At 37.2% G+C, this 26,533-nt stretch overlaps 6 protein-coding genes across 6 annotated transcripts; 3 read left to right on the top strand and 3 right to left on the bottom strand.

Annotated features, from left to right (window-relative positions):
• Positions 1-68: 68 nt before the first annotated feature.
• Positions 69-1,175, top strand: LOC106654642 (transcription elongation factor SPT4). The gene is made up of 4 exons (XM_014374599.2): positions 69-313; positions 592-698; positions 778-833; positions 922-1,175. Exons 1-4 carry the CDS (start codon positions 251-253, stop codon positions 1,038-1,040), a joined length of 345 nt encoding a protein of 114 aa, XP_014230085.1. The 5' UTR covers positions 69-250; the 3' UTR covers positions 1,041-1,175.
• On the bottom strand, positions 1,047-4,214 carry LOC106654641 (synergin gamma-like). The gene is made up of 5 exons (XM_014374598.2): positions 2,290-4,214; positions 2,062-2,225; positions 1,833-1,974; positions 1,602-1,744; positions 1,047-1,531 (listed from the first exon to the last, which is right to left on the bottom strand). Exons 1-5 carry the CDS (start codon positions 3,743-3,745, stop codon positions 1,346-1,348), a joined length of 2,091 nt encoding a protein of 696 aa, XP_014230084.1. The 5' UTR covers positions 3,746-4,214; the 3' UTR covers positions 1,047-1,345.
• A 645-nt stretch (positions 4,215-4,859) lies between these two features.
• On the top strand, positions 4,860-6,805 carry LOC106654716 (geminin). The gene is made up of 5 exons (XM_014374714.2): positions 4,860-5,264; positions 5,701-5,816; positions 5,897-6,102; positions 6,190-6,341; positions 6,424-6,805. Exons 1-5 carry the CDS (start codon positions 5,211-5,213, stop codon positions 6,481-6,483), a joined length of 588 nt encoding a protein of 195 aa, XP_014230200.1. The 5' UTR covers positions 4,860-5,210; the 3' UTR covers positions 6,484-6,805.
• A 369-nt stretch (positions 6,806-7,174) lies between these two features.
• On the bottom strand, positions 7,175-9,915 carry LOC106654522 (smoothelin-like protein 2). Its single transcript, XM_014374440.1, has 5 exons — positions 9,867-9,915; positions 8,183-8,258; positions 7,971-8,103; positions 7,732-7,883; positions 7,175-7,298 (listed from the first exon to the last, which is right to left on the bottom strand). The coding sequence occupies exons 1-5, from the start codon at positions 9,913-9,915 to the stop codon at positions 7,175-7,177; spliced, it is 534 nt and encodes a 177-aa protein (XP_014229926.1).
• Positions 8,183-14,646, bottom strand: LOC106654890. The gene is made up of 2 exons (XM_014375014.2): positions 9,988-14,646; positions 8,183-8,258 (listed from the first exon to the last, which is right to left on the bottom strand). Exon 1 carries the CDS (start codon positions 14,624-14,626, stop codon positions 10,550-10,552), a length of 4,077 nt encoding a protein of 1,358 aa, XP_014230500.1. The 5' UTR covers positions 14,627-14,646; the 3' UTR covers positions 8,183-8,258; positions 9,988-10,549.
• Positions 14,647-25,248: 10,602 nt separating this feature from the next.
• Positions 25,249-26,076, top strand: LOC106654521 (B-cell lymphoma 3 protein-like). Its single transcript, XM_014374439.1, has one exon. It carries the CDS (start codon positions 25,249-25,251, stop codon positions 26,074-26,076), a length of 828 nt encoding a protein of 275 aa, XP_014229925.1.
• Positions 26,077-26,533: the final 457 nt, after the last annotated feature.

Here is a 26,533-nt window from a genome sequence, read left to right as displayed (position 1 = left end):
CAAAGCTCCTATTGTACAACACCTTGCAACGTCAGCTCTTACTTCACAGCACGAGCGCCGGTTTTCGTATCATTCTAGAGCAGTGATCAGTCTGTGGCCTGTGCAGTAAACTGTCAGACTCGTGCATAGTCTAAACATTGACATCACAGTTAAAGTTTTTAAATATTTTATTTTAGTACTCAGTTTCAGTACTACAGTAAAAAAATCTGTTTGAACTTTTGACTTTGTAATAACAAAATCATAAAATAAAATGGACACAGTACCAAAAGATTTGAGGGGCTTGAGAGCTTGCTTGGTGTGTTCGCTGGTCAAGGTAAGATCATAATTCAAGATCCTAACTAATTAACTTTACTTTTAAATTCTTGGTGATTAAAATGAATTTTAACGCTTTTCTTTCAATGATAATCAACGATTATCATCATATCTTTAGCAAGTCGGAAACGACGCCTCGAGTAATCGTCCTTGTTCTGCATAGGTTAAGAACAATATTGTTTTTAATATTACCAAAATTATTACTAAATAAAACGATAAAGTTACCGTGAAATATGAATTTTAACAAAAATTTAACACGTATGAACTTTTAATTTTCAGACATTCGATCAGTTTGAGATTGATGGATGTGAAAATTGTGATGAATTCTTAAGAATGAAAAATAATAAAGACAATGTGTTCGATTGCACTAGTTCCAATTTTGATGGGTATGTATAATATATTACTTTTTATGAATTACAGTTTTACTATTTGAAGTATGAAATGTAACACCCTCCCCAATTTTAGAATTATAGCAGCTATGAGCCCGGAGGATAGTTGGGTATGCAAATGGCAAAGAATAAGTAAGTTTATGAAATTTATTACTTTAAATAGTCTGTTATATTATTTTATAATTTTTGCTTAATTGTCATGTAACATTGTATTTCCCAGATCGGTTCCACAAAGGAGTTTATGCCATTTCAGTATCAGGAAGATTACCAGCGGGAGTTATAAGAGAAATGAAAAGTAGAGGAATAAATTATAAATCTCGTGATACAAGTCAAAGATAAAACTACTTTCAATTTACACTATTAACAAACTGTTTATTTATAAGATTTTTATGTAAAATGAGTATAAGCAATACATTTAAGCTAATGTAAGTTCTTTAAATAATGAACAATAAAATCAGAGAATAACAAAAAATACATGAGATTCATTTAAATTTAAATTTCTTTGTAAAAAAATTTTTCTGAAATGTCAGAATTTAATCACATTAATTTATGCAACCAAAGCCTCATACTGCCTGGCATGATACATTATAATACTAACAAAAGAGCAAAAAAAATTTCAATTTTGATATGCTGTTAAAAAATAATTATGTTACTGGATACTGAAGTGCTGGTAGATTATTGTTGACAGCATGTAACCACAAATTTGCACAAGTTGAATGATAGCTAATATTGTTGTAAATAATTCGATTGCTAGTTATCATTGTTAAACATAGGGCACAAGAACTGCCTTCTGAACATTGCACTGGCCAGGCTGGTAATTCAGTAACAATCTATGAAAAAAATATGAGTTAAGCTTCTTTCAAGTTTAATATAATCTTAATGCAAGAAATATCAATTTACTGGAATATTTGCATAGTAGGGTTCCATTTCAGACCATATTTTATCAATATTAATAAGCAGATCATCAAATTCCATAATATTTACATCTATTTCTTTGTATGAGAAGTTTATTCTTCTACAAACAGCTGCAACTTCTGCCAAGTCTGAAAATTATGTTGAAATTAACTTTTGTTAACATTTCAGGTACAGCATAAAACTTATAATATAATAATCTTAAAGTTTTTCACTTACTGACTAAAAAGTTATATCCTTTTGCTGAAGATAAAACTTCATTCAAAACAACATCTGATGAAATGTTAGTGAATATATTAGCAGCCAGTTGTAATAATAAAATACAACTTTCCATATATTGTTTCCACTCCCAGTATATAATCTAAGTTGAAATGTTTAAAATATTATTGAACCAATATTTATAAAGTTTTTCTTTTTTACAGTAAATAGAAAATATGCTAATAATTACTTGGTGAATATTTTCAAATTTTTGCTCATCTTGTTGACTAGTTGATGAAAAAGATTTCAAATTTAAGCTGAGAACAGATCCAGATCTAGTTAAGGAATTTGATGGTGGTAATGCCAGTTCTACATTTTTAACTAGAGAACCATCTTCTTGAGATACAACTTTTTCTGAAAAAATTGTAAAAAGTTAGAAGCAAATACAGATCAAATAAGGAATAAATAGTAATCTTACCAGTATCAATAATGTCAAATTTATATTCACTATCAACAGTAGTATTTTCTTTTAAGGAAAAATCATTAAAATCTGTAGAATTATCTTGAATAATGAGATGACTAGATTTACTATTTGAATCACTTATACTTTCAGCGTTTAAATCAAGATTACCTAATAAATCAAAGGGATGTTTTGTATCAGAAATTTCACTTTTTTTGGTAGGTTTTGGGTGATTTGCAGAAACAAAATCTCCAAAATCATCTGATACAGAATTAACATTAAAAACTTCTTCCTCTGATTTTATGTCAACTGGGGCAGGTGTTTCTTTGACTAATGCTCTCAGAGCACTGTATTTATCTTCAGAAGATTTTAAACTCATTAAGTCTTGCTGGATTATACCATCATTTGATTCTTTTAAATTTGCTTTACTGCTTACTACTTCATCAACAGTATTTGAAAAATCTTTAACTGGTGGTTTTATTTTCCCAACTGAGTCAACATTTCTAATTGCAGTGTCTTTTAGAATTATTGTCTTAGCCTGATTTTTTACAGTGCATTTAGGAAAAAGCTCTAACAAGTATTCATTTGGTTGTAGTTCTTTAGAATGAAGTGCAAAATTATTTAGAGATGAAGTGTTAGCATAACTTTGGTTATTATAATTTTTGTTTGAATAGACTTTTTTACTTTTATCTGTTATTTTTTTGACACCAAGATTATGGTTTGCTAGTCGACTTCCAATTGCAGATCCTTGTTTTGTTTCCCATAAGCTAGATGAAGTGGTAGTTATTGGTGCACTTTGAAAATCAGAAAAGTCATCATTTAAATCTGCTGAATAAGATGTTGAGTGTTTTGAATCAGTTTCATAGCATGGGTAGTTGGTAGAGATTTTCCTATCTTTTAAATTTTCATTTCCATGATTGAATACTAGAGCTCCAAAATTATTGGTAGAATTACTGGACTGAGTGCTATAGTATTTAGAAGAACTGTCATGATTTTTATCAATATTGTAAGTATCCACAGTTGAAGGATTTTCTCCAAGTGAAGGAGATTTCATTTCATTTTTCCCAATTACATTGTTTGAATTAAATATAGATAGATTGAGATGTGGAGTAGGAGGAATTTTAATGTGGTTCAAAACATCTAAACTATTGAAAGAATAAGATGATTGAGCTAGAGCTACTAGAGCTAAAACAATATATAATTCTTGTTCAGTTAATTGTCCAGCATGCTTTTGATTAGCTAAGCTCCAAATGTAACCAAGAATTTCAGTAGATAATTGACTTGTTAATAAGAGAGGGAAAATTTTATTGGTATCAACAAAAGCATCTCTATGCACATGACCAATCTCCAATTGATTTTCACGAACAGTTTCCCAAATTTTTTTGTAAATAGGAGGTAAAATATTAGAATTAGGATTGAGCCAACCTGGAAGCTGTATCACTCCTTTATCACTGTTTTCATGAGTTTTGTTCATATTTCATGAATTTATTGATCAAGATTTGATCAAAATGGACGGTACAGATATAATGACTATTTATTACCGGAGTAATTACTGTTTAAGTCTATGATTTTCTGAATCAATAGTAGAACCAAATGGTAAAATATTAATGAAATCCATAATTAATATTAATTATTGTAATAATTTTTTCGGACGCAAGTATCTTCACACGAATTACTAAGAACTAAAAGTTCGGTAGATGTCATTATATTGTAAACAATGAACAATAAACACGAAAGATGTTTTTATAAACTAGAAAAACCAACGATCTGCACTACACAATTTGTATATTCGTGGAACTGCAAGTACTGCAACACCATACTGATAAGACGCAATATATATTGTTATCGATCTGTCAACTTGAATAATCAATGGGAATTGACATGTTATTATAATGTGTCAAAGATGTGTACACCTATGCGTGTACGTCAGAAAAAAGTAGGTACTTTATCTCTTCTACGCATAGGAAACATATATATGTATTTGTGAGATAAGGAAAATGTGCTACGAGGTACTGAACTTGAAAGGCAGGTGGCGATAACATCGCTTACGTCACGAAAATTGAAATTTTTTTCTAGGCCAAGTAGTTGTTTTTAATAACTGCACTTTGCTTTTTACTACTTCTAAAATAGAAATTATATAAAAGTAATGCATAAAAATTTCTTAATAAATTAATTTATTAAGTTTGAAAAATTAATGAAGTGAGATTCAGTTGTATACAATAGAGAATCTAATTAGTAGATTTAAATTCAAAGGTATCAAATGTAAATAAATTTTTAGAAAATACATATTTTTACGAGTTATTGATAAAATTATTTTGGTAACGCATCTACCGGTGATACAAAGAGCTTTATGGGTTGTATATTTATAGTTTTCTCATACGCTCAGCTTTTGATAGTAAAATCTTCTAAAAACTTTCAGTAGGTATTTGAAATATCGCATGAATCCCATCAGTCTAGTAGCTCGTAAAAACAAGCTTTCAGCTGTGCGTAAAATAAATTTGATTCGGGTCACAAGACCAGTCACTAGAGACTCGAAAGTTTCTAAATATTCGACAGCTGCAAAACAGCCCGCCAGGCGCCAGGGTCAATCGTCTCCCGCGTTTTTGTGCCAGTATAATAACATCACACGGAGTCGGAGATGTTACACGTTATGTTTAGCATTTAAATGTGCACACATTATAACGTACTTTTACAAGTTGGAGCACTAATTCATTTACTTCGTATATAATTGATAAAATCACCATAATAGTGTATTATTTACATTTAATTGAATATGAGTTACTAGTTTGCTCGTGTTTGATACGTACTCGACACCTCATCAGACTTTGAAAGACTCAGTTTATAATTTCTTGTACTATTCTGTAATTGTCCGTTGAACAAGAACGTTTACGCAGTTGCTCAACTTTTTGTTTGACAATTTTTGTCATTTCAACGGTATCATGAAAACCGGAGGATCTATCAAAGTCTCTTCTAATCATTCAGCCGCTCCAGAGGTTAGTAGTGATATTTAAAGTATCCTTATCTCGTATATTTCTTCTTGGAAATTCGAAAACTTAGTCCAAGTTGATTTTAATCGATTCTTATATTTTGAGCATTTATTTTCTATGTTTAGTTTAAGAAATCTATAATCATTAAAGAACACCAAAACAAAAACATTGAATTTTTTTGGTAATTTTTAGTGTATCTGTATGTTAAGGACTTCATTTTTAGCAGAAGAATGTTTAAACACAGTCCATTTTAAAGTTTTTAAAAATATCTTTTTTAAGAGAAGATTTTTTTAAAAATCTATAAAAAGACATATAAATTTTATTATTTTATCACAGGTTTTAATTTTTTTTTTAATTATCTGCATTAATAAATGTATATTAAACAAAATGAAAATTATATTGGTAATTTATTTTTTATTAACATTAAAATTACTCTTTTCAGGAAAAGCTAAGGAAAACATTGCATCAGTTGCAACCCGCCGCAACTGACAAGGAAAATTTAGTTGGTGCTGGGAGACGATTGCGCTCAGCACTCATGAGTAGAGACTCGATTAAGAAGTAAGCTTTATTATGTGTAAATCAAATATTATAATTGTTACTCTTTAATTAATGTATATAAAAATATGCAATTGTTTCAGTGAAATGTCGGACAAATTAAAAATTGATTTGAAAAAATCAATTGATAAACCAAAAGCTGATTCCTCAAAAAAAAGTAATGACAAACTAAAGTCCAAAAATCAAGCGAAAGATTCGAAGAAAGATGGTAGAATATTTAAAGATATTGGAATTCAAGCTACCCCTACAAATGAGCCTGAGATAACAAGCAAAGATCTCACTTCAGAAGGTAATATATTATTTTTATACCGGAAATCTCTAAAATCTTTTTGATTGGATTCATAATTGTTTATTATTTCATCTAATATTTTTACAGAAGGACCTAGTGAAAAATATTGGGAGATTGTAGCTGAACGAAGACGAGTTGCTCTTGAAGAGGCATTGGAAGAAAATCATATTCTAACTGAACAACTAAAAGTATATAAAGATATGTATGCTGAAGCTAGCGCTTTGGTAGAAGTGTTGAAGGTAATTGTTAAATTTGTTACATGTGCTTTGATTTTAATAAATTTTTAATTTAATTATAACCATCAATAATTTCTGTTTCTAGGAAATGATTGGCGAGGATGATAATAATATTGACAACTCTCTGGATGATAGTAGGCTATGATTTTGAAAGTATAATTTTTTTATTTTAAAAAACTATTAGAGTACAAAATAAGAATCTTTAAACTGTTTGTGTGTTGTGTTTTTAATGAAATTTTTCTAATCATGAAAAATCTCTTATCAAATAATTTTTCATGTTCATTTTAATTTTAATGTCAGATAATTTAAGAATTATAATCTTAGTACTTATTTTTTTAGCGAAATCAGTATATACTTTTTGCGTTAATATTTAATAATTGAATGACAGTTAATGGTACGCCACTGTAATTAATAGTATCGATTTCACAATGATTTATTTAATCATAATAAACATGTCATTTAACGTATATATTATTCTAGTACTCCTTTTGATGTCAATTAAAAGTAATTTTTTGATAAACAGCCCTTTTTTGTAATAAGCGTGAGTGTGATTTTTTATATAAAAACAATAAAATTCAATCTGTCATTTATGATATAAACATTTAAGTAACAATTTTTTTTACACCTGCAATTTTGGTATCATTAATGATATTTATATGCATGTAATACTGACAATTATTTTGACTTGAGCAGTCATGCACAGGATATAATTGAACTATTAAGCATATTTTTATAGCAAATAGTTGAGATGGTGATTAGATTGTACAAATAGCTTCACAAATAATGAAAATAGAGTGATCACATGTACTTTTTAATATTCAAACTTTGATTAGTGATTAGTCTTCGTCCTTGAAGCGTCGATAAATTGACTGAACGTATGTAAAAACGCACTTCCAGTCTGGTCGACTCATCATAACCATATCTTCAACGTCTAATAGTGGAGCGATTCCAGCCACTTCGCTGTAAATATGAAAATGACAATTTAGTTATAATTCATAACTATGATTTTGATTCATAATATTCACTGTAGTCGAAAAAAAGATATACATGAAAATTAAGCATAATTATAAAAAGAATTGAAGTTTACGTTCCCTTCACTCAATTTTTCCCCTAATCTATTATCGGAAAAACAAGGATTTGCAACACAAGTCGAACGTCAAGTTAAAAATGTCTGCCTCAAATAATGAACATTTTAAACTTATTATTTGAATTTAAAATAGGCTTCTTAAAAATTCCGAATGAAAAACAATTGTTTTTATATTTTTCGTTCAATAAGTTAGATTGATAGGAAATTGAAAAGTATCATTTTCGTTAATACGAGTGTACGATTTATGCAGAATAGAAAATAACAGGCGAGAGGAAACTTGAACTAATCTATATAAGAAATACGTACTCTGCTTTGGTAAAAGCCAATTCGAAATTTTTTTTGCGATTTTCTGGTTGAAGGCTGTGATAGTCGAACGCATCGGGTCGGAAATGATGAATAAGAGCACAGAATCCCAAACCATTACTCCAACTAGTCGAAAAGTTGTTCAAGTGAACATTCTGTAACAAAAATTAAGACGATATAGTTATCATCAGATTATACACATAAAATTAGTTACATTGATAATAAAAATCATTTTTAAATACCTCATACTCTTTAGTTTTAGCTTGACACCAAGCCAATAATCGCTCTTTGATGACTGCTACATTATTCTGATTGCTCTGATTGTTCGTATTGGTATATTTGACTCGATAATCTGTTCCAGGAGTTTTGAGAACTCTGCAAAAATTTTTTTCATTTTTAACTATTCATTTTGATCGTATAAATCAAAAGTATGAAAATTATAAATGTAATTTACCCTGTTGACGCGGGGCTATTTTGCTTCTCCAATTGTCGAAATTTCGCAAATGCCGAGATGGGCTTTTTTACTGGAGCTATAAAATTTCATGAAAATTATTCAAGTATCCTTGTAATATTCATTTTCAATCAAATATATTAATTACTAAATGAATTAAAATGTTATTATCAAAATAATTTTATAATGAAAATTTTCTAATTATAATATACTCATGACAAAATTATAACTATCTAAAATGTATTTAAATTGTGCGTGAGTGTAGTGTATGTGAGCGTGTGCATATGTGAAAATAGTATTAAGTTTATACACTGCTTATCGCATATTATTTTACATGAAAACGTATAATAATTAAAGGTTTGATATCAGATCGTTGTCCGGATCGTTTTTCGATAAACTTATAATATATCTTTTTATAACGATATAAAAAATTAGTTAAAAAAATTAAAAATGTTCGTTTCTGACATGTGTTTCCCATTCAATTTTATTGATTATAATTTATCTGTGTTTTTAAATTATTTTATATAGGAGATATAGAAAAGGAATAAGAGTGAAGGATTATTGAAGATTGTACACACGGAGGTGGGAAAAACCTCATGCTATTTTTTATTTGAACCCAGTCATACAATATTTTGCAACATTGTTTCATGGACAGTTTTTTTATAGAGAATCGAGGACTAGAAAACAAGTCGTATTTGCTACTTTTTGATGGATGTAGCTCAACAAATAACCGACGAGGAGCTTTCAATTTTTGAATTAATTTTTCCAAGTAATCATAGTTAACAAGTATGAGGGAGTTTGTTTTTGTGTTACGATTGGTTGTTTATTTAATGACATTACACATCCTGCCCTATCTATTTTTCAATTAACTAATCGAGTCATTTTCAAAAATTGAAAATTTATAGTAATTTAAAATTTCTAAAATCTCAGAAATTTATAAAGCGTTATTTGCCATTAGATATGAAGATAATAGAGAGCGTTATTAAAAGTATATTATTTAATTTTCCAAAATTCATTTGTTTGACTTTTAATTGCGATCAGAAGCAATGAACGCATTTATTTATCCCGCAAGCTTTACGAAAAATTGGATGTACATTGTAGCGGGATGAACTTTTCAAGAGAAAGATACATGCGGCATGCCTGGTAGGATTTAAAGAGACAAAATTTGATTGCTTTTAATATTTTATGAGAAATGACCGTTCATGTTTTGCATTTATAACTTTATACTTTAACATTAATCAGTTTCCGCCTAATGATTCACAAAAATTTTTTTCTCGAAATTTATTTGTTGAATGTTTACTGTATGAGGATATTTATATTGAGTGTATTAAATGTACAAACGAGGAAATTGTTTTGGTTCGCGTATTAATGTTATTGGCAACATAAATTGAGCAAAACTATCAAGAATGAAATTGATGAGAGGTGTATGAAATTATCAATTATTTAAATGTTGCGCAAGATTTAGTATAGAACAAAAAAGAGAATGCATTATTTTCGTTAATTTAGATGGCAGCTATTTTGCAATAAAATTAATTTCATGAGAAATCAAACTTCAAACGAAATATATCAAATTATATAAAGTCGAAGTATGGAAGATTTGTTAAAATTGAAATTTATATGCAAGTATTGTTATTGTTTTGCTTTTGAAAAAAAACGACGAATATTTTGCCATGAATAGAGTTAATACTACAGTAGAGATCGCGAATTTCAATAATTGTCTTCTGTACTTCAACCATTTTATATTGCATATGAAAAACAAAAACTTTCATTTTCATTCGAGAAAAATCGACAAAATGAATGAGACTCACTGCGTATATATTCGAGCTGCCTTCGAGAAGAACGCAAAGTTTGCCTCTTTCAAAATTTTCTTAAGGCATTGAAAACACACATCAGATACGAGACTTAAAAAATCTGGTCTACATTTTCTTTGTAAATCAATTTGTTTGTCAGACTTAAAATATCTATAAAAATAAATAAACTATTGTACTCGTTTTTGTTTTTTCATCATACTAGTACAGCACAATCTTCGGTAAGAAAAATTAATAATCGTAAAAAAATTCAATCGTTGGCTCCTTGCGACAGTGCGTCACATAAATCGTCGATGGATCATTATTATCGAGCTTATAACATCATCTAAGATTGCTGAATAGGAAAGAGAGAAATGGACAGAGTGAAAAAGTGTGCATGCGTGATAGAAAGAGAAAGAGAAAGAAAAGAGAAATAGAGATAGAGAGAAAAAAAGAAAAGCATAGTAGAAAATAGAAGAAAGGTAGAGGAAAGAGAGAAAGAGAGAGAGAGAGAGAGAGAGAGAGAGAGGGAGAGAGAGATAGATAGGTTGACAGACACCGAGATGACATTGTTGCTCGTCTATTAATGATGCTTGTCAGATCGAGTTGCTTCCATGAAAATATTATCAAAGGCCTGTTCTATATCGACATCCTCATCGAAAATTCTTTCGTCATACAGATGCGGCATCGTATGACTCTTGGACAAGCTATTCATCGACTTCTTGGCGTGAAAATTGCGCTTGCTCGATTTCGACATATTGATCGACGTCTGCGTCGTCGTCGTTGGAGATCCAGCTGCGGACTTATTGGCGGGCTGGAAGTATCTCTGTATCTTTTCCTCCATCACGCCCGTCGCCTGGGGATCGAAGTGCGACAGTCGCTTGCTCGACGACGCTCGCAGCTCGGGCTTGGGAGGCCTCATCTGAGCCGTTATCGCGCTCGTCGTCAGCTTGGGCAGCTGCAGGCCCTTGGCGCCCTTGGCCACGGCGAGCTGATGCCAGGACTCGGACTTGGACAGGACCAGGTTGCGATTGGGCCGGCTGGCGCACGACATGAGGTACTCGTCGCTCGTGTCCACGGGACTCGACGTTTGATTGTTTCGCGCCGCTGCCGCCGTCGCCGCGCAATGGATTCGGCTCTGCGCCTGGCGCTCCTCGAAGAAGTTGATGCACTCCTGGGCTTTGTGCTTCTTCGTCAGCGCCTTGAGAGCGACGGGCTGCGGCGCGACCGGACTCGTCGTTGGAACGAGACGTTTCGGGCTCGCCGTCGCGTCCCGACGAGGCGACTCGAACTGCTGCAAGAACTGCTGCACCGGCGAGGCCTTCTTCTGCTGCTGCATCTGCTGAATGAGGCTCTGCTGCAGCAAATTGTGACGCTGAACGTCGCTGAAGTCTCGCTGGGGATTCGACATCTCGGCGTAGTTGGGCCGCGGCGCCTGCTTGATCGTGCTCTTGGCGATGCCGTCCTGGTCCTGGAGCTTTTCCGCCTCCGTTAGGATGGTCGCGGTGGCGCAGGGGTGCCGCGTCACTATGCCCTCGTTGCTGATGTCTTGGTTCTCTATGAGCGCCGCGTCGAAATCTATTATGGCGCTCGGTGGAATGCTACCGCTCGCTGCTACCGGCCCGTAAGAATTATCCTTGTCGATGACCGATTCGTTGTAGGATGCAGGAGACGTCGTCGTCGCGTGGTCAGCTGCTCGAATGTCTTGGTACACCTGGCTCCCAGCGAAACTAGAAATATCCACCGGCTTCGCTCGTTCCTCCGGATACTTGCTGAACTCGTTGTAGAGCTTCTGGGAGATGCTGGGCGCGGAATTGAAGACGCGCTCCGAGCTGGACACGCTCGTCGTCGGGCTCTTTTCGTGAAGCAATTGCGGATGATAATTTCGGACTTGCTGTTGTACAACGGGTAAACTCGTCAAATGATGATGATGGTGATGATGGTGATGATCGTGCGGTACTTGAGGTGCGGTACTTTTAGGGCTGCTAATCATCTGATGATGCTGATGATGATGATGATGATTCGGCGCGTAAACGTTGCTGTAGCTGGGAGGAGGCAGCTGTTGATGATCGACCATTGCATTGCGGTAAGTCGGATTAAGGGCTTGCTTTTGCTGGTCGAAGTAGGATTTGGAGACCGGCACGAAGACGCTGATTCTACTGCCGTCCAAGTTTTGAAAGTTGCTGCTTGGCGATTGCAGCGTCTGCTGATACGGCGAGCTCTGGTAAGGCACAGCTCCTACGTCTCGAGCGTAAGATAAATTATTCCTGTCGACTATTATCGGTGAATCTTTGGCTTCGTTTATCGGCATCGGGTAGGTTTGAGCTTGACTAGTCTCGTGGGCCGAGCTCTTGATCGGCTGAAAGCAGCACGTCGTCGCCGTTGGCTGCTGCTTGGCCTCGGTCGTCATCGTCGTCGTCGTCGTCGGCGCCGCAGAGAAGCATCCGCACTGCGGCTGGCTGGTCCACTTCTTGTCCACTACTTTGCCGTCGTTCAGATACGGACACGGATGGAAGATGATGTGCCGCGGCAGATCGTAATTGTCGCTGGAATTTATCGTGAGTACGGCGATCTCCTTGGGGGGACTTTGCTGCTGTGGCTGCGGCTGCTGCTGAATCATAGTCAACTTGCTCGATTCGTCCAATTGCTCTGGCCTGGATAAGCTCACCAATTGCATATTGGGTTTGGACGCGGGATCGACCACGACACAGCTAGTTCGTGACGGCTGCAGCTGCGTCATGCTCGACGATGGGACGGGATGATAGGCCAATGGCTGAGGTCGTTTGCAGAACGGGTAACAATTATTGTCGATCGAGGTGAAATTTTCGGCCGGTTTAGCTTGAATTGGGTCGTACGTGGCTATTCGTCGATTCGAAGGTACCTCGACGGCGATCTGTTTGCCGTGTCCAATGCGCGGAGATTTTTCGTACGCGCGATTGTCGTGAATAGCGATTGAAGATCGTTTGTCCGACGTCGGGCCGCCTTGGTCGAACAGCTTGAGCTTGGCCTGCAGCATGCTCTTGTTTTTCGACGACGGATGCGCCGCAGTTTTGCCGATACTCTGGAAAGGCGAGGTGGGCGCGTGACTGAAGTTTCCCTGATGATTCTCGGCTTTGTTATTGAACAATTGATAGCAGTACTGAGGAGATCCGGCGGAATTTCTACTGGCGACCTCCCCCTGACAATTGACGTCCTCCTCGAATTTCCGCCTGATGTACGATATGCCGCTCTGGTGTTTGCACTTGTTGTGGTTCTTGGACGAATTATTAGCCGACAATGGAATGCACGACTGATCGTTCTTCTCGTTACCACCGCTCGACGTCGGCCGATCGAAGTTGGTCTTGATGCTGCTGAAGCGATTGCTCCAGTTTTTGTCGCAGCTCATGTCGCTCGCCTGCCTCTGGAAGCCGAAGTTTCTGAAGGGATTCGTCGTGTCGATGACGGCGCCGCTAGTGCCACTCGTGTCGTGGTTCTTGCTGATCAGCGCCAGGAATTTGCGATCGTTGTCGGTTTTCAGCTCGAAGCTGGGCACGCCGCCGCCACTGCTCGATAACTGCTCGCTGGCCGTTTTGAAGGTGTGTCCGGAAATTTTGATCGGTTGACTGCTGACGGCGTAGCACTTGTGATGATGAGTCGTGGGCCTCTGGGAATGAGAATTACCGCTACCGGCCGAGTATTGATGAAGCTTCAGATAGGACGGAATGTCAATGGTATTGGCGCGTTTGATCTTGCTCTTGCGGGCGGAAAATTTATTCGGTCGCGCTGGATTCTGCTGTTGCTGCTGTTGGTTCGTATCGTCGCGGCTTGCAGCAACGATGCTGGTCTCGCTGGTGGCGGTGGCGTCGAACGAGCGCCGCTGCAGGAGATTTCGATTGCTCTCGTTGATCGCGTCCTTGACGCATTTTTTCGTGAACGCCGGCAAAGGCACTGCCGTCGCCGCCGCTTTCGGATTCGCTGATGTGGCTGCTGCAGTAGCTGCTGCTGTTGCAATTGGCTCGGCGGCAACTGTCACCACCGACTCTACGTTAGCCTGTTGCTGCTGCTGCTGCTGCTGTTTTGGCCGCTCGAAGCACAAACGAGCGCGTGCCAAGTCGTCGGCCGACACGCCGATCGTGTGCCGGTGCTCGAGCCGGCGACGTCGAACGTTCACCGACGACGCACTCGCAGTATTAGGAGTTTGCTGCTGTACAGCTACTACCGGAGGCTGCTGCTCGCCAATCGTAGTCCCAGTGGCTGCTGGCCCTCCTGCCGTTTGCTGCGCGTTTTCCGGCAGTCGGAGCTTGGCCAGCAGGCTGGATATGAGGCGCAGCAAGTGGAGCTTGTTGCTCGAGTCGAGATCGGCGTTGTAGCGCGCCAGGGTGCCCGGGTCGACGCGGCGCAGCGTGTCCTGCAGCCGGCCCAGAGCGGTCTCGATGTCGACCAGCATCACGTCCTCGAGAAACTTGAGATCGAGGCAATTGTGCTGTTGCTCGTGTTTTATATCGCTGCTGCTGTCATGGCTGTTGTTGCCCAAGGGCCGAGGCTCCTCTTCCGAGTCGACTCCCGAATCTTCCGGATAATTTGGCTGTTGCGACTGTTGCGACTGCTGCTGCTGCTGCTGCTGCTGCTGCTGCTGCTGAGACGGACAAGAGAGCTCGAGCACCGAGCGCAGCTGCTCCATTAATATCGGCAATAAATTGCACTCACCGGCTTGGGGCCTGTTAGGCATCTGAAATCGTGACATCGGCTGTACGCACTGCTGCTTCGGCTGCTGCTGCTTCGGCTGCTCCTGGCTCGTCGGTTGCGGTGGCTGATCGGTCTTGGCGGCTGGCGTCGCCGCGCCTTCTACCGATTGTTTTCGTTCCAGACTTTTAGCCGCGGAGACGGTTTCGCTGCTGCCATTGCTGCTGCCGCGTCGATCCCCTGCGAAACGAAATTTAGCGTATTTACAAAAAAATGTCCACCTGCAAATATACTTCGCAAGCTGATCGTCGATAAATAAAACTAAATATAATTCTCTTTCGTGAATAATATCGCGTTTTAATTTTAGGCCCGTAACTTATAATCGAGACTATTTTCGTTTTACATTCGACTGTATACACAACTTTTTCTTTGATATAAAAAAACAGTGTATTATTGTTACCTGGTTTGCCAGAGTCTGTTTGTGAATCCAGTTGGTCTTCGTCCACGTCTTCGCATTTCGTCTCCGAATTTTGATGTTTGATTGCACCATTACCATTTTTCTTCTCGCATTCGGCTGTGTAATCTATGTATTAAAAATAAAATAAAATTACAATTTTCGCATTCCAAATTTCTTAAAAACAATAAAACAAAATGAAGCAAAGTCGTTGCCCACCTTGTGTTTCTGACATGTTGATTGTTGCAAAAGATAATGCCTGAAATGCAATTGTGATGGTCAATTTTAGCTTTGTATACTTTTTTTTTAATAATTTCATACATACAAAGTACCCCTCAAATGATTTAACGAGTATGTAATATTTTTTGGTAGTTAAAATGTTTATATATTGATCGGTAATGAAAGATTGTTTTTGTTTAATGTAAAGGGAATATATAAATTTGTTTGAGGAATTTCGAAAAAAATTTCTTGTCTATGAAGTTCGAGTTTTAATTTTACAATGTTGAATTAACGACAAACAATTTTTTCAAACTTGACGAACATTGAAAACCAGAGCGTAATCTATAAAATAGATTGTTAAGGTCCTCCAAGAATCAATACATACGAATATATTTGATTTTTATAAATTTAATTAAAATTTTTATTGTTCAAAAGTATAGAAACAATTTAAAGAGAATGTAGAAACTAGTAAAAATATACCACTTAATATCTTAGATTCTTATTAAGTATTTTTAAAAAAAGTTTGTTTTTACAAAGCTTTCACTTTGTTGTTCTCCTCATAAACATGTTGCTTTTCAGGTAAATATGTCATAAAATATTTAGAAAGCGTATTATTGTTTTTTTTTTACAACGTACATATGATCTTATAAAATATAAAAAATAATCAGAGTGCCAAAAACTGCAAAACTTTCAAGTACAGAGTTGACGTTTTTAATTGTAGAAGTTATAATAATAAAGATGGGATTTTATAGACATTTTTCTAGAACGCACAGCTTCATATTATTCTCTAAGCTAAAAATATATGTTGGTCCAGTTTTTTAATTATGATAACATACCTGCAACCTCTTTCGTGTAATCCGACACGAGTTGTCTATTTACTTTATGTTTATTTTCTTTTAACGAGTATAGCTAGCATAAATTGCTGCCTTTGAATTGGTTCGCAGTACTCGTAAAATGGTAGTTTATAAAATAACTCACCTTCAGTTAATAGCTCTAATATCAAGGTTACACATACGTAGGGTCGCTACAGATTTGGACAAAAAAATATTAAAAATAGTAACCGATATTTTATTGCATTTTAAAAGCAGAAAGAATAAAAGAAATTTCGCTGGGGGCTGAGAAATCAGCTTGATAAGAGAAAAAACTAGTTTGAGATGAGCGAACATCAATAAATGTCTAATCAACAGGACAATACGAATGCCGAAATCGTATTTGCGCGAGAAGTCGGTTGTTCTATAAATAATTTCTAAGCGTGTGTAGAATTTCGTAAAAAGAGCAAAAAACTGCGAAGAAAGAATATCGGCTGGCTACAAAGGCTATTTTGGAGAAAGTTATTGTGTAATAAATATAACATCAGACCGTTTCGAATAAAGTAGATTCGATCCTATAATGGTAGCAAAATGTTACGAGACGTCAGTCAATCACTACAGATTAAATGTCTTTTGAAAATAACATCGCATTAAGCATTTTTACGCTTCTTGGTTTCAAAGCGAAGTTGATTGAAAAATAAGTACAACTAACTGACCGAACAATGACCTCACTAATTCATAAATTGAGAAATAAATATTTGATAGTTTAAAAAATCTTATTACTAAATTTTCCGTAAATTTCATTTCATATACACAAAAAAATGTCTACTTTAGATTTTTTATTTATTTCAATTTGAGTTTATATAAGTTGAATATTAATCGGAATGAACAATAGTATGTCAGAATAATATTTATAATATAATTTTGTTCAAATTTGGAGCCTGATTTATAAATAATTTGGGAATAATGCACATTATGAATAATTGTTATTTATTAACTAAACTCTTTCAGTGAAAATTATCAATGATTTAAAATTTATAGAACGAGATATAATCGCACAGTATATTTTCGAAGAGTAAAACCATGAAAATAGATTTTACTACATTTAAATTAATTTAAAAAATAATTTCATGACATTGCCAGATTCAAAGGAAAAATGAAATAAAAACTTGAATAAGTTAATAATACAGACGATTTTGATGAAATAAGTTATTAATAAATGAATATAAAATAAATTTTGGCACGTAAGACGGGTTTTGTGTTGATTCAACTCAGATTGAAGTTTTTGGAGTTACAATGAAAATCGTTAAAAATAGTTTTCCGATAAAAAGACGATATGTGTTTTGTGCAATATAAAAGAGAAATTTTACAAGTACCTTCGAGGAGACGCGTTAAGGGTTGACGTTGGCACCACTGCGATGGCTGTTGAATTCTTGAAAAAACTTTTTTAACGTCGTCGAGGCAAATAAGAAAATTTAAATTATTCTTTCTTCTATCATTGGAATCGAAGCCCGACAAAAATATGAAAATTCTATCGTTTAAATGTTGTCATGTACGCAGCTATCGAGGGAAAAATTCAAGAACAAGGTGCAATATGTGCAATGACGTCGCTGCTGGATGAGCTCGCTTGGCAAACTGTTGTTACTGTTGATCTTTCTGCTTGTGCCACTTCCGTAATTTGGCATCGTCTAAGCGTGCGTATTTTTTAGCCCGCTCTTTCTATATGTATTCGCGTACGTACGCAAGCTACCCAGAATTAGAAGACGCTTGAAATAGTTCCGGACAGTCACCTTATTTTTGGTAGTTGCTTCTGTGTAGCAGCTAACGATCGACGCATTGTAACTATTGCCCCCCTTTTAGCAAACAATTTGTCCATAAACTCGATCAAAAGCCGTAACCAGCGCCTTCAATTTTTTGGTTTTTGCAAAACCAAAACGGAATATAGAGCACGTATTGCCAATTTCTTCGACAGTAATGAATTCAACAAATACTTTATGATTCTATACACAGTCTGTTTATTGTAAGAGATCGATGTGAGAGTATTTATAATGGTATCAAACCTGATTATGAAAAATAGATTAGTAAAGATCAAAATTTCTAAATTCTTTACAAAAAAACGTTAATTATTTTCATGGTAGCAAATTGAAAATTTTTCCGATCGACAAACGATGTAAGAATGATTCCTTATTTAACACTGTAATTTATTTAAAATTTAATTGAAGATCTAATTTGTCAATTTACTTAACGGTTCCACAGATTTCACTTTTCGTTTGTATGTAGCACTTTCATCAAGTTTTCCTCCTCAAAAATGTCTCTAGTCTATCACTGATTAAATTATTTAATAAATTTGTTTCGAATATTTACCTATCTTCTACAAACTATAAAAAGATGCTCCAAGTTTGAAGATCTGAGAAAACTGACTGAAAAGAAGTAATTGTTAGACCGTCTATGCAGCAAAAATCATGTGTGATACGCACTGTTTCTCATGCGTTCTACTAAATTAGACGATCTTTATAGAAAGAATAGGTTTAGCCGGATTTAAAAAACCATAATTATGATATTGAAAAGTATTTTAATTGATAAAAAAATTAAGTACGTGAATTTCACGCTTTTCACCGCATCTGACTTTTCAATATTTTGATTCATAAAGAAGCTTTAAGTTACTTAATTTTCATGTACTTCTTCATCCACATAATATTTATTGAAAAAGTTAAATATATATGATACGATAACCGGTTCTGAGTAAAAAAAAAACTTGAAAAAGTAAACACTTTTCAATCTGCATTGCATCTATTGAAGCCTAAATGATTAATTTTACATTTCATATCGTACTAACAAAACAAAACTTCTTCCGTATTTAATATTAATGAAAAAAATTATAGATAAATGATAATTTATACATTAAAATGTTATACCTGATTCAATGAAACGAAAAATTTTTGAATAAAATTGTATACACTTTCAAATTCGTTGGAAATTTGAATTCGAACCTGATGTACATTGATCATACAGTTTTGAAACTTATTATCTCTCTATCAACCATGGAACATCTTATGAAAATGAAAAAAAAACTGAAAATTTCAGAAAGTCAGTTGGATTCGCCAGACTCGTATTTAAAAAAAGATATATTGCTGCATAACGTCCTGATAAACGGAAAAGGCTCCGAGTACGTGTGATTATCAAAATAAGAAAGAAAACGCACGTCCACTGTCAGATTGGAAAAAATGCTGTCTCTTCAGAAACTTTCATTTATCATTCACACAATTCGAAAACAATTATGAAAGCTTTTACTAATTTTAAAGAAATTCAGAACACATTTTTAGGTTTTAATTATATTACGAAATGGTTTCCACGTTGGTTTTTTCAGGTAGAACATATTGTTATAATCAATTACGTCTTTCTAACGCGAGTTTAATAAAAAATCCAGTAGTCAACTAAATTTGTAAAAAAATTCTTTGTTGATCACTGCACGATGAGCTACAAGAACCAAGCATTAGTCCTGGATGGCCCTATTAGGTCGGTGTTCCCTTCGATGGAGGAGATGGTTTCTTTTTGGGAGCCAATTCTCACTACTCCTTCGAAGGAGCTTGACGGTGTCACAGCCGTCGAGAATAGGGACCTCCAGTGGATAGCGGACCCTGTATCGATGCGTGAACTCCTAGCCTGCGAGGTGCCTTTGTCATCTGCACCCGGTCCTGACAGCATTACGTCGCGTCAGTGGCGTTCTATTCCGATCTCTCTTAGAGCATTGTTCCTAAACGTTATCCTCGCGCTTGGCGGTTTTCCATCAGACCGCCTGTTGAGCCGGACGATATTTATACCTAAAAAAGACGGCAGCTCGCTACCATCAGAGTTCCGTCCCATTACTGTCTCCTCTGTTGTCGTTCGCCATTTACACAAGGTCTTTGCTTCGCGTCTTATGCGGGCAAATCTTGTGGACGAGCGGCAGAGAGGCATGCATGATGGCTGCGCGGAGAATATCACTGTGCTTAGCACAATTCTCCGCGACGCAAAGTCATCGTTGAAGGAACTACACGTCGTTTCGCTCGACGTTGCAAAAGCCTTCGACAGCGTCAGTCATCATGCGATAACATCGACACTCAAAAGGTTAGGCTTACCATCCGCTTTCGTCCGGTATATCGAGGATACATATAGGAGCAGCTCTACTGTGCTCACCATTAAGCGTTCGAAGTCGGAACCCATCAGGGTGACAAGAGGTGTTCGCCAAGGCGACCCTTTATCGTCACTCCTGTTTTCTCTCGTGGTTGATCGGGTTCTGACTTCCCTGCCTTCTTCGGTAGGATATCATCTGGGTGAGCACAAGATCGACGCACTGGCGTACGCAGACGATATCGTGATTTTTAGCTCGTCGACATTGGGTATGAAAGAAATGTTACGAACCGCCGGGGACGAGGCTTCCAAATATGGTCTGCAGTTCAACGCGGCCAAGTGCATCGCGATGTCAATCTTGATTTCTACTAAGCGGAAGACATATAAAGTGTCGACTGCTGAAAGCTTTCAGATTGGCGGAGGGCCTATTCGTCAGCTTGGCCCAACCGAGCCCTTTAGATACCTGGGGGTGCATTTTTCTCCCCTTGGTATCCGGAAGCCCGGGGGTACTTTAGTTCGGGAGTTGGCTAACATCGCCTCGGCTCCTCTAAAGCCCCAGCAGCGTTTAAAGATCTTACGTTGCTTCCTCGTGCCGCGATTTTACCACCAGTTAGTCTTGTCGAGATGCCATCTTCAAACTCTTAAGAGTCTTGACCGACAAGTACGCGCTGCGGTTCGCAAGTGGTTACGGCTACCAAAAGATGTTCCCATTGGATACTTCCACGCGCGGTGTTTAGACGGGGGACTCGGAATTCCATCTTTCCGAACAGCTATTCCGGCCTTGGTTCATTCAAGGCTTTCGGATATGGCTGAGTCTTCCTGTGCCGCCGTTAGAGGTGTCTTTTGTCATCGCTCGGTGCAGGCTTCGATCCGATGGGCCGAAACGGCGCTGTCCTTTCATGGGCGGCCTCTTATCGGCCAGGAGGCTCGTGGCAAGTACTGGGCTTCGCTACTCCATCAAGCGAATGATGGCAAGGAACTCTCCGAGTGTGCTCGTGTTCGTGCGAGCCACTCGTGGGTAGACCGTAACAGCGCGGCCCTCTCCGGACGAGACTATGTACAATTCCATCACGTACGGGTCAATACTCTCCCAACTCGCGTTCGAACATCACGCGGCAGACGCGTAGTCGGTGGCCCGCCTATCGAGTGTCGAGCGGGCTGTGGTACTAATGAAACCGCAGCTCACGTCATTCAGGGCTGTCACCGCACTCATGGAGGCCGAATACTGCGACACGATGCAATTTGCCGTATCGCAGTCAGTAGCCTCCGGCAGTTGGGATGGAGTGTCCGGCAGGAGCCGCACTTTCATACCAGAGAAGGCTTGCGGAAGCCAGATATCGTCGCTGTAAAGGATCAGGTTGTCAAGGTGATCGATGCGCAAGTCATCAGCGCTTCATCGTCCCTTGACGACTCGCACCGTCGGAAAGTCGCTAAATATGATACCCCTGACATTCGTCATCAGGTCGCCAGTGAGTATAGGGTCGAGAACGATAACATCTCGTTCTCTTCGATCACGATCTCCTGGCGGGGTATCTGGTCCGCTGCTTTCGCCGCGAGTCTGTGCGAACTCGGATTGAGCAAATGTTTGGATTCCATCACGTTTAGAGCTCTCCGTGGTTCGTACATGAATTGGCTCCGGTGGAATAAAATGACCACGCACATCAGTGGTTATACAGGTATTAACTCTGCAGGTCGAAATAGAGAAGGCATAGGGTAGCCTTGACATCATCTCGCGCACATTTTTTTGGAGAACGTGGTCTCCCACCATCTAAGACGGCACCACGAAATAAAGCCGCGTCCGAGCACTTCCATCGCTCGGGCAGATAGAGTTTTAGTGGGTATTCCCTCACCGACGCAAGTCGGTTAAGGGCGAGTCCCACACACGGGGAGGTTCGGGGTTGATTTCAACTCAAACCTCCTTACGGTGCGTAACGCATTTCTCTATCTAAAAAAAAAAAAAAAAAAATGCCTTAACAAATCTGGTTTTAGTACAAATTTTTTCTCGCACTTGTCGCATAGGTAATCTTCAAATACTTTAAAGGAGAGATCTTTTCGACTTTCGTGGACTACCTTTTGATGGTACAACAAACCCGGTTTTCGTGTAAATTTCTTCTCACACTTGTCGCATGCAAAATCTTTGCGACCTTCGTGTACAGTCTTTTGGTGGATAAGCAAATTTGATTTACCTCCAAATTTCTTATCGCAATGTTTGCATACGTAATCTTTGCGACCTTCGTGGACAGTCCTTTGGTGCTTCAACAAATCTGATTTATCTACATATTTCTTTTCGCACTTGTCGCATGCGCAATCTTTGAAAACTTCGTGTACTGCCCTTTGATGTAAAAGCAAACCCCGTTTGTATACAAATTTCTGCTCACACTTGTCACAGGTGAAATCCTTGCGACCTTCGTGTACAGTCTTTTGGTGGATAAGCAAATTTGATTTACCTCCAAATTTCTTATCGCAAGTATCGCATACGTAAATTTTCCGGTCTTCGTGCCCTGCCTTTCGGTGGTAGAGCAAACTCGGTTTTTGTGTAAATTTCTTCTCGCACTTGTCACATACAAAATTTTTGCGACCCTCGTGGACTATCTTTATGTGCAGGAGCAAACTCTGCTTACTTGCAAATCTGTTGGCGCACATTTCACACAAGTAATTTTTAAAAACTTCGTGGAATATTTTTCTGTGTTTGAGTAACGTTGATTTACTTTCGAAGTTTTTCTCGCACTTGTTGCACGTAAAGTTTTTGCGATCTTCATGTACCAATTTTTGGTGCGTTAACAAACTTGATTTTTTCACAAATGTCTTCTCGCATCTGTCGCATGCAAAATCTTTGCGATTTTTGTGTACAGATATTTGGTGTCTACTCAAATGACTTCGGAACTCAAATTTCTTTTTGCACTTGTCACATGAGTAGTCGTTTCTTTCATTGTGAATTGTGTCTCGGTGTGTTATTGTGCTTGATTCTAGTGTGAATTCCTCTTGAAAAATATCACAAATTTGTTGTTTGTCGTCTGAAACAACATTGACGTGTTCACTTGAGTTATCATTTAAAAGAATTTCTTCGGATTTCTTATCACTTATGTCCATTTTGTAGCCCAAATTGTACGATGGATTTTTCCATTTAGTATTATGAAAATTGAGCAAGTAAAATTTATCTTTTGGTGTTATGGCTTGTTTCATCTGGAAAGACAACTATCAAACCAATTTATTTTCATTATAAACATCTTCAGTAATCGAGGGCATATTCAAAATCGTTTAAAATCATATTGTTTACAATTAAGTTATCAATTTATTTGTTTATACATAGTTTTAAGAAAATTCAAAACAAATTGAAATTCTACAGAAATAATTGAGTGCACACAAAAAAACATGGAGTAAATTGATCTTCATACACATGTTTAATAAAAAAATTTTATATTTGTTTGAAAATTTTCCTATCGGAGATTCCATTTTGTCATTCTCTTTCTAAAGTGTTACATTGTTTTATTATATTAATATTATCATTAATTATTAACATTTATTTTGAAAAATACACTTTGAATATTTTTTAATTTTACAGCTAATCATTGGTTCGAAATGGTTCGATAAATAAACGGTATAGCTCTTTCCTGTACAGTAAGAAACAATATTAAAAAACTCAACTTAAATTAATTTTAATGTGAAGTCAGACGTTAAAATTAGATTAGTCGATACTGACATTTATTCAACATCAACATTCTTTTATAGATAAAATCTTCATTGAAAATTAATCGCTCAGTACCGATTTACTTTATTGCATAGAATACACAAAAAATAAATAAAAATGCAATCACATGCATTAATTTGAATTGAAAATGAAAATTTAATTCCATACTTAAAATTAAATATTTTGATTAAAATTGCTTGAAAATTTTACGAGAATTCAATCATATTTCTGAAATGGTTTCATATAATGCCTAAAATAATAAAAAATTAAAGGAAAAAAACCTATTACATTGTTTGCTACATATTATTGAGAAATCAATTAAAATTAATGATTATTTCCAGAGGTCTACTGCAAGTACTCGTTGAGTTATGTATCTCTGTCGCTCTCTCGCACACGTGGGAGTTCATGTGGGTTACTTGAATTCAATCGTATTGAATGGTGGAACACGTATAAGTGTAGTAGATGCCGAAATTCCACCGAACAGAATGGATGTTAAACCAAGTGTATTGAGGAGTACAGCGGGAATCGTTCAATAGAGTAACGATTAGAAAGTGAAAATCCAGCGAAGCAGGGGCTTTACCTATGCCTAGCCGTGTGCCATGTTATTATTGCTGCGTACACAGTGCCGTAACCAGAAAATTGGGGGGGGGGNGGGGGGGGGGGGGGGGGGGTCAGAAACCTGGTTACGGCTCCGATTATAGATACTAGCGGCCCCTACTATTTGGACTTTCAGTTTCTCATCGTTTCTATTCATATTCGCCGCCACAAGTGTCCCGCATAAATTTACTTACTTCACAGATCGTATCCTACGCATTTATTCAGTATACGTCGCGACGCCGTACTGTGAACATCTTAGAAAGATCTCATCGACCGATTAAAATTTAAAATATTCCACGTAATAAGTTACAGTGTTGTGTGTGAGTGTGCAGCAAAATGTTTAACGCCAACGAATCCGCTATAAGTTTCGGAAATCAAGAAAATTTGAAGAGACTACGAAAAAATGTCGATTGGAAAAGCAAAGACGAGCGATACGAGATTATCTACCAATCGATCAGAAATTGGAACTCGACTCTAAACCTTCGGGACATTTTTCGTCCCGAAGAAATGGAGTGTCTTCTCTTGGATTCCGCAACTTATAGTATTCTAGATCAGAATTATGTGACAGGAAAAAGATTCATCTGGTTCGCGGCTCGCAGCGGCTACAAAGACGAACCCAAAGTTGATAGTAAAGACGGCAAGCTACTATTGCGTCGTACCACAGCATTGCACTGCGCTGCCAAAAGCGACATGGGCTCAGACTCATTCGTGGTCCATGCGCTTTTTCAAATATACGAGACGAGATGAATTACACCGACGAATCTGGCCTCAGCCATTTTCATTTGGCCTGCAACTGGAGCTGCGGCAAAGTCGTTGTTGAGAAATTTTTGAAGTCCGGACAAGATCCCAATTGGCTCTGGCAAGAAACAGGCGATTCGCCGCTCCACGTGGCCCTAGCCTTCAACAGAAAAGAAGCGGCTGAATTGCTGTTGAGAAATGGCGCCGATCCGAATTTAGCCAATTCAAAGGGTTCAACGCTCCTGCACATCATTTGTCAGAAAGACAACGACATTGGCTTAGCTGACATTCTATTTGAGATATGTGACGCTAAAGGTTTAACGGTGCAGGTTAATTCTTTGGACAAGTTGGGTATGACACCGCTGCAATTAGCCGTGGTGAATCTTTTGCCGAGAATAGTGGATCTACTTTTGGATCGCGGTGCTGATCTGTCTGGCTTCGTTTTTCCCACCGATTGTTACACTGGTAATTTTAAATTAGCACGAATGTCTCTCCTGCTGGCCGTTATCGAACGTCTAGAGAAGAGGGGCTACAAATTGTACCAAAACGACGCCTTAGCGATCATGAAGTTGTTCTCAGACAACGGACTATTCAAGAAGTCGACGGGTTCTAACGAATGTTGGTACAACGACGAGGAGTTCGCGACAGAAGCGAAAAAAATAATAATGATGAACTCGAGCTTGACTCTTTACGATGTGTTTCAACTACGACCATGGGAGGCGGCAAAACTGCTCTCGTACTCGGACTACGTGAGGTTCGAGACCTTGCACGAATCATTGATATACTCTCCAAAGAAATTAGAGATGCTTCTGCTTTGCGTCTATGCGAAATAATGGCGGGAAATTTTTTCCATCAGTGGGCATCGGATCCTTTCTATCAAATTATACACGGACGGCTGCCGATCGAGTGCTGCGATAAAATCACCGAACGGCTACTGAACGAAGATTTATACAATATTTGCTTGGCGAGTACGAGGCAAAACTCGTGATAATGATAAGCATATTTGTAGTATTTTTTCATGTCATGTGTCATTACATTTTTGTAGATTTTTTATGATATTCAAATAAATAAACTTAATTTACCAAAATAATATTCGCTAATTTTTTTGCTTTCTAATTGCCTTTTCATACCTATTTGTAAACTATATTGCATCTCCGACAAAGGTTTTTATTGAATTTAGGGTAACAAATTAAAATATTTAATAATAGTGTTTGACGTATTATTAGCCATGTGCTACTTGCACGTGCTATACACACGAGGAGCTCCTATTACGCTAGATTTACTGTTCAA

This window comes from Trichogramma pretiosum, unplaced genomic scaffold (genome assembly GCF_000599845.2).
Source record: "Trichogramma pretiosum strain Unisexual culture from Peru unplaced genomic scaffold, Tpre_2.0 scaffold63, whole genome shotgun sequence".
NCBI classification, from domain to species: domain Eukaryota; kingdom Metazoa; phylum Arthropoda; class Insecta; order Hymenoptera; family Trichogrammatidae; genus Trichogramma; species Trichogramma pretiosum.
Note: the sequence above shows the minus strand (reverse complement) of the source record. Positions and strands in the feature narration are given on the sequence as shown.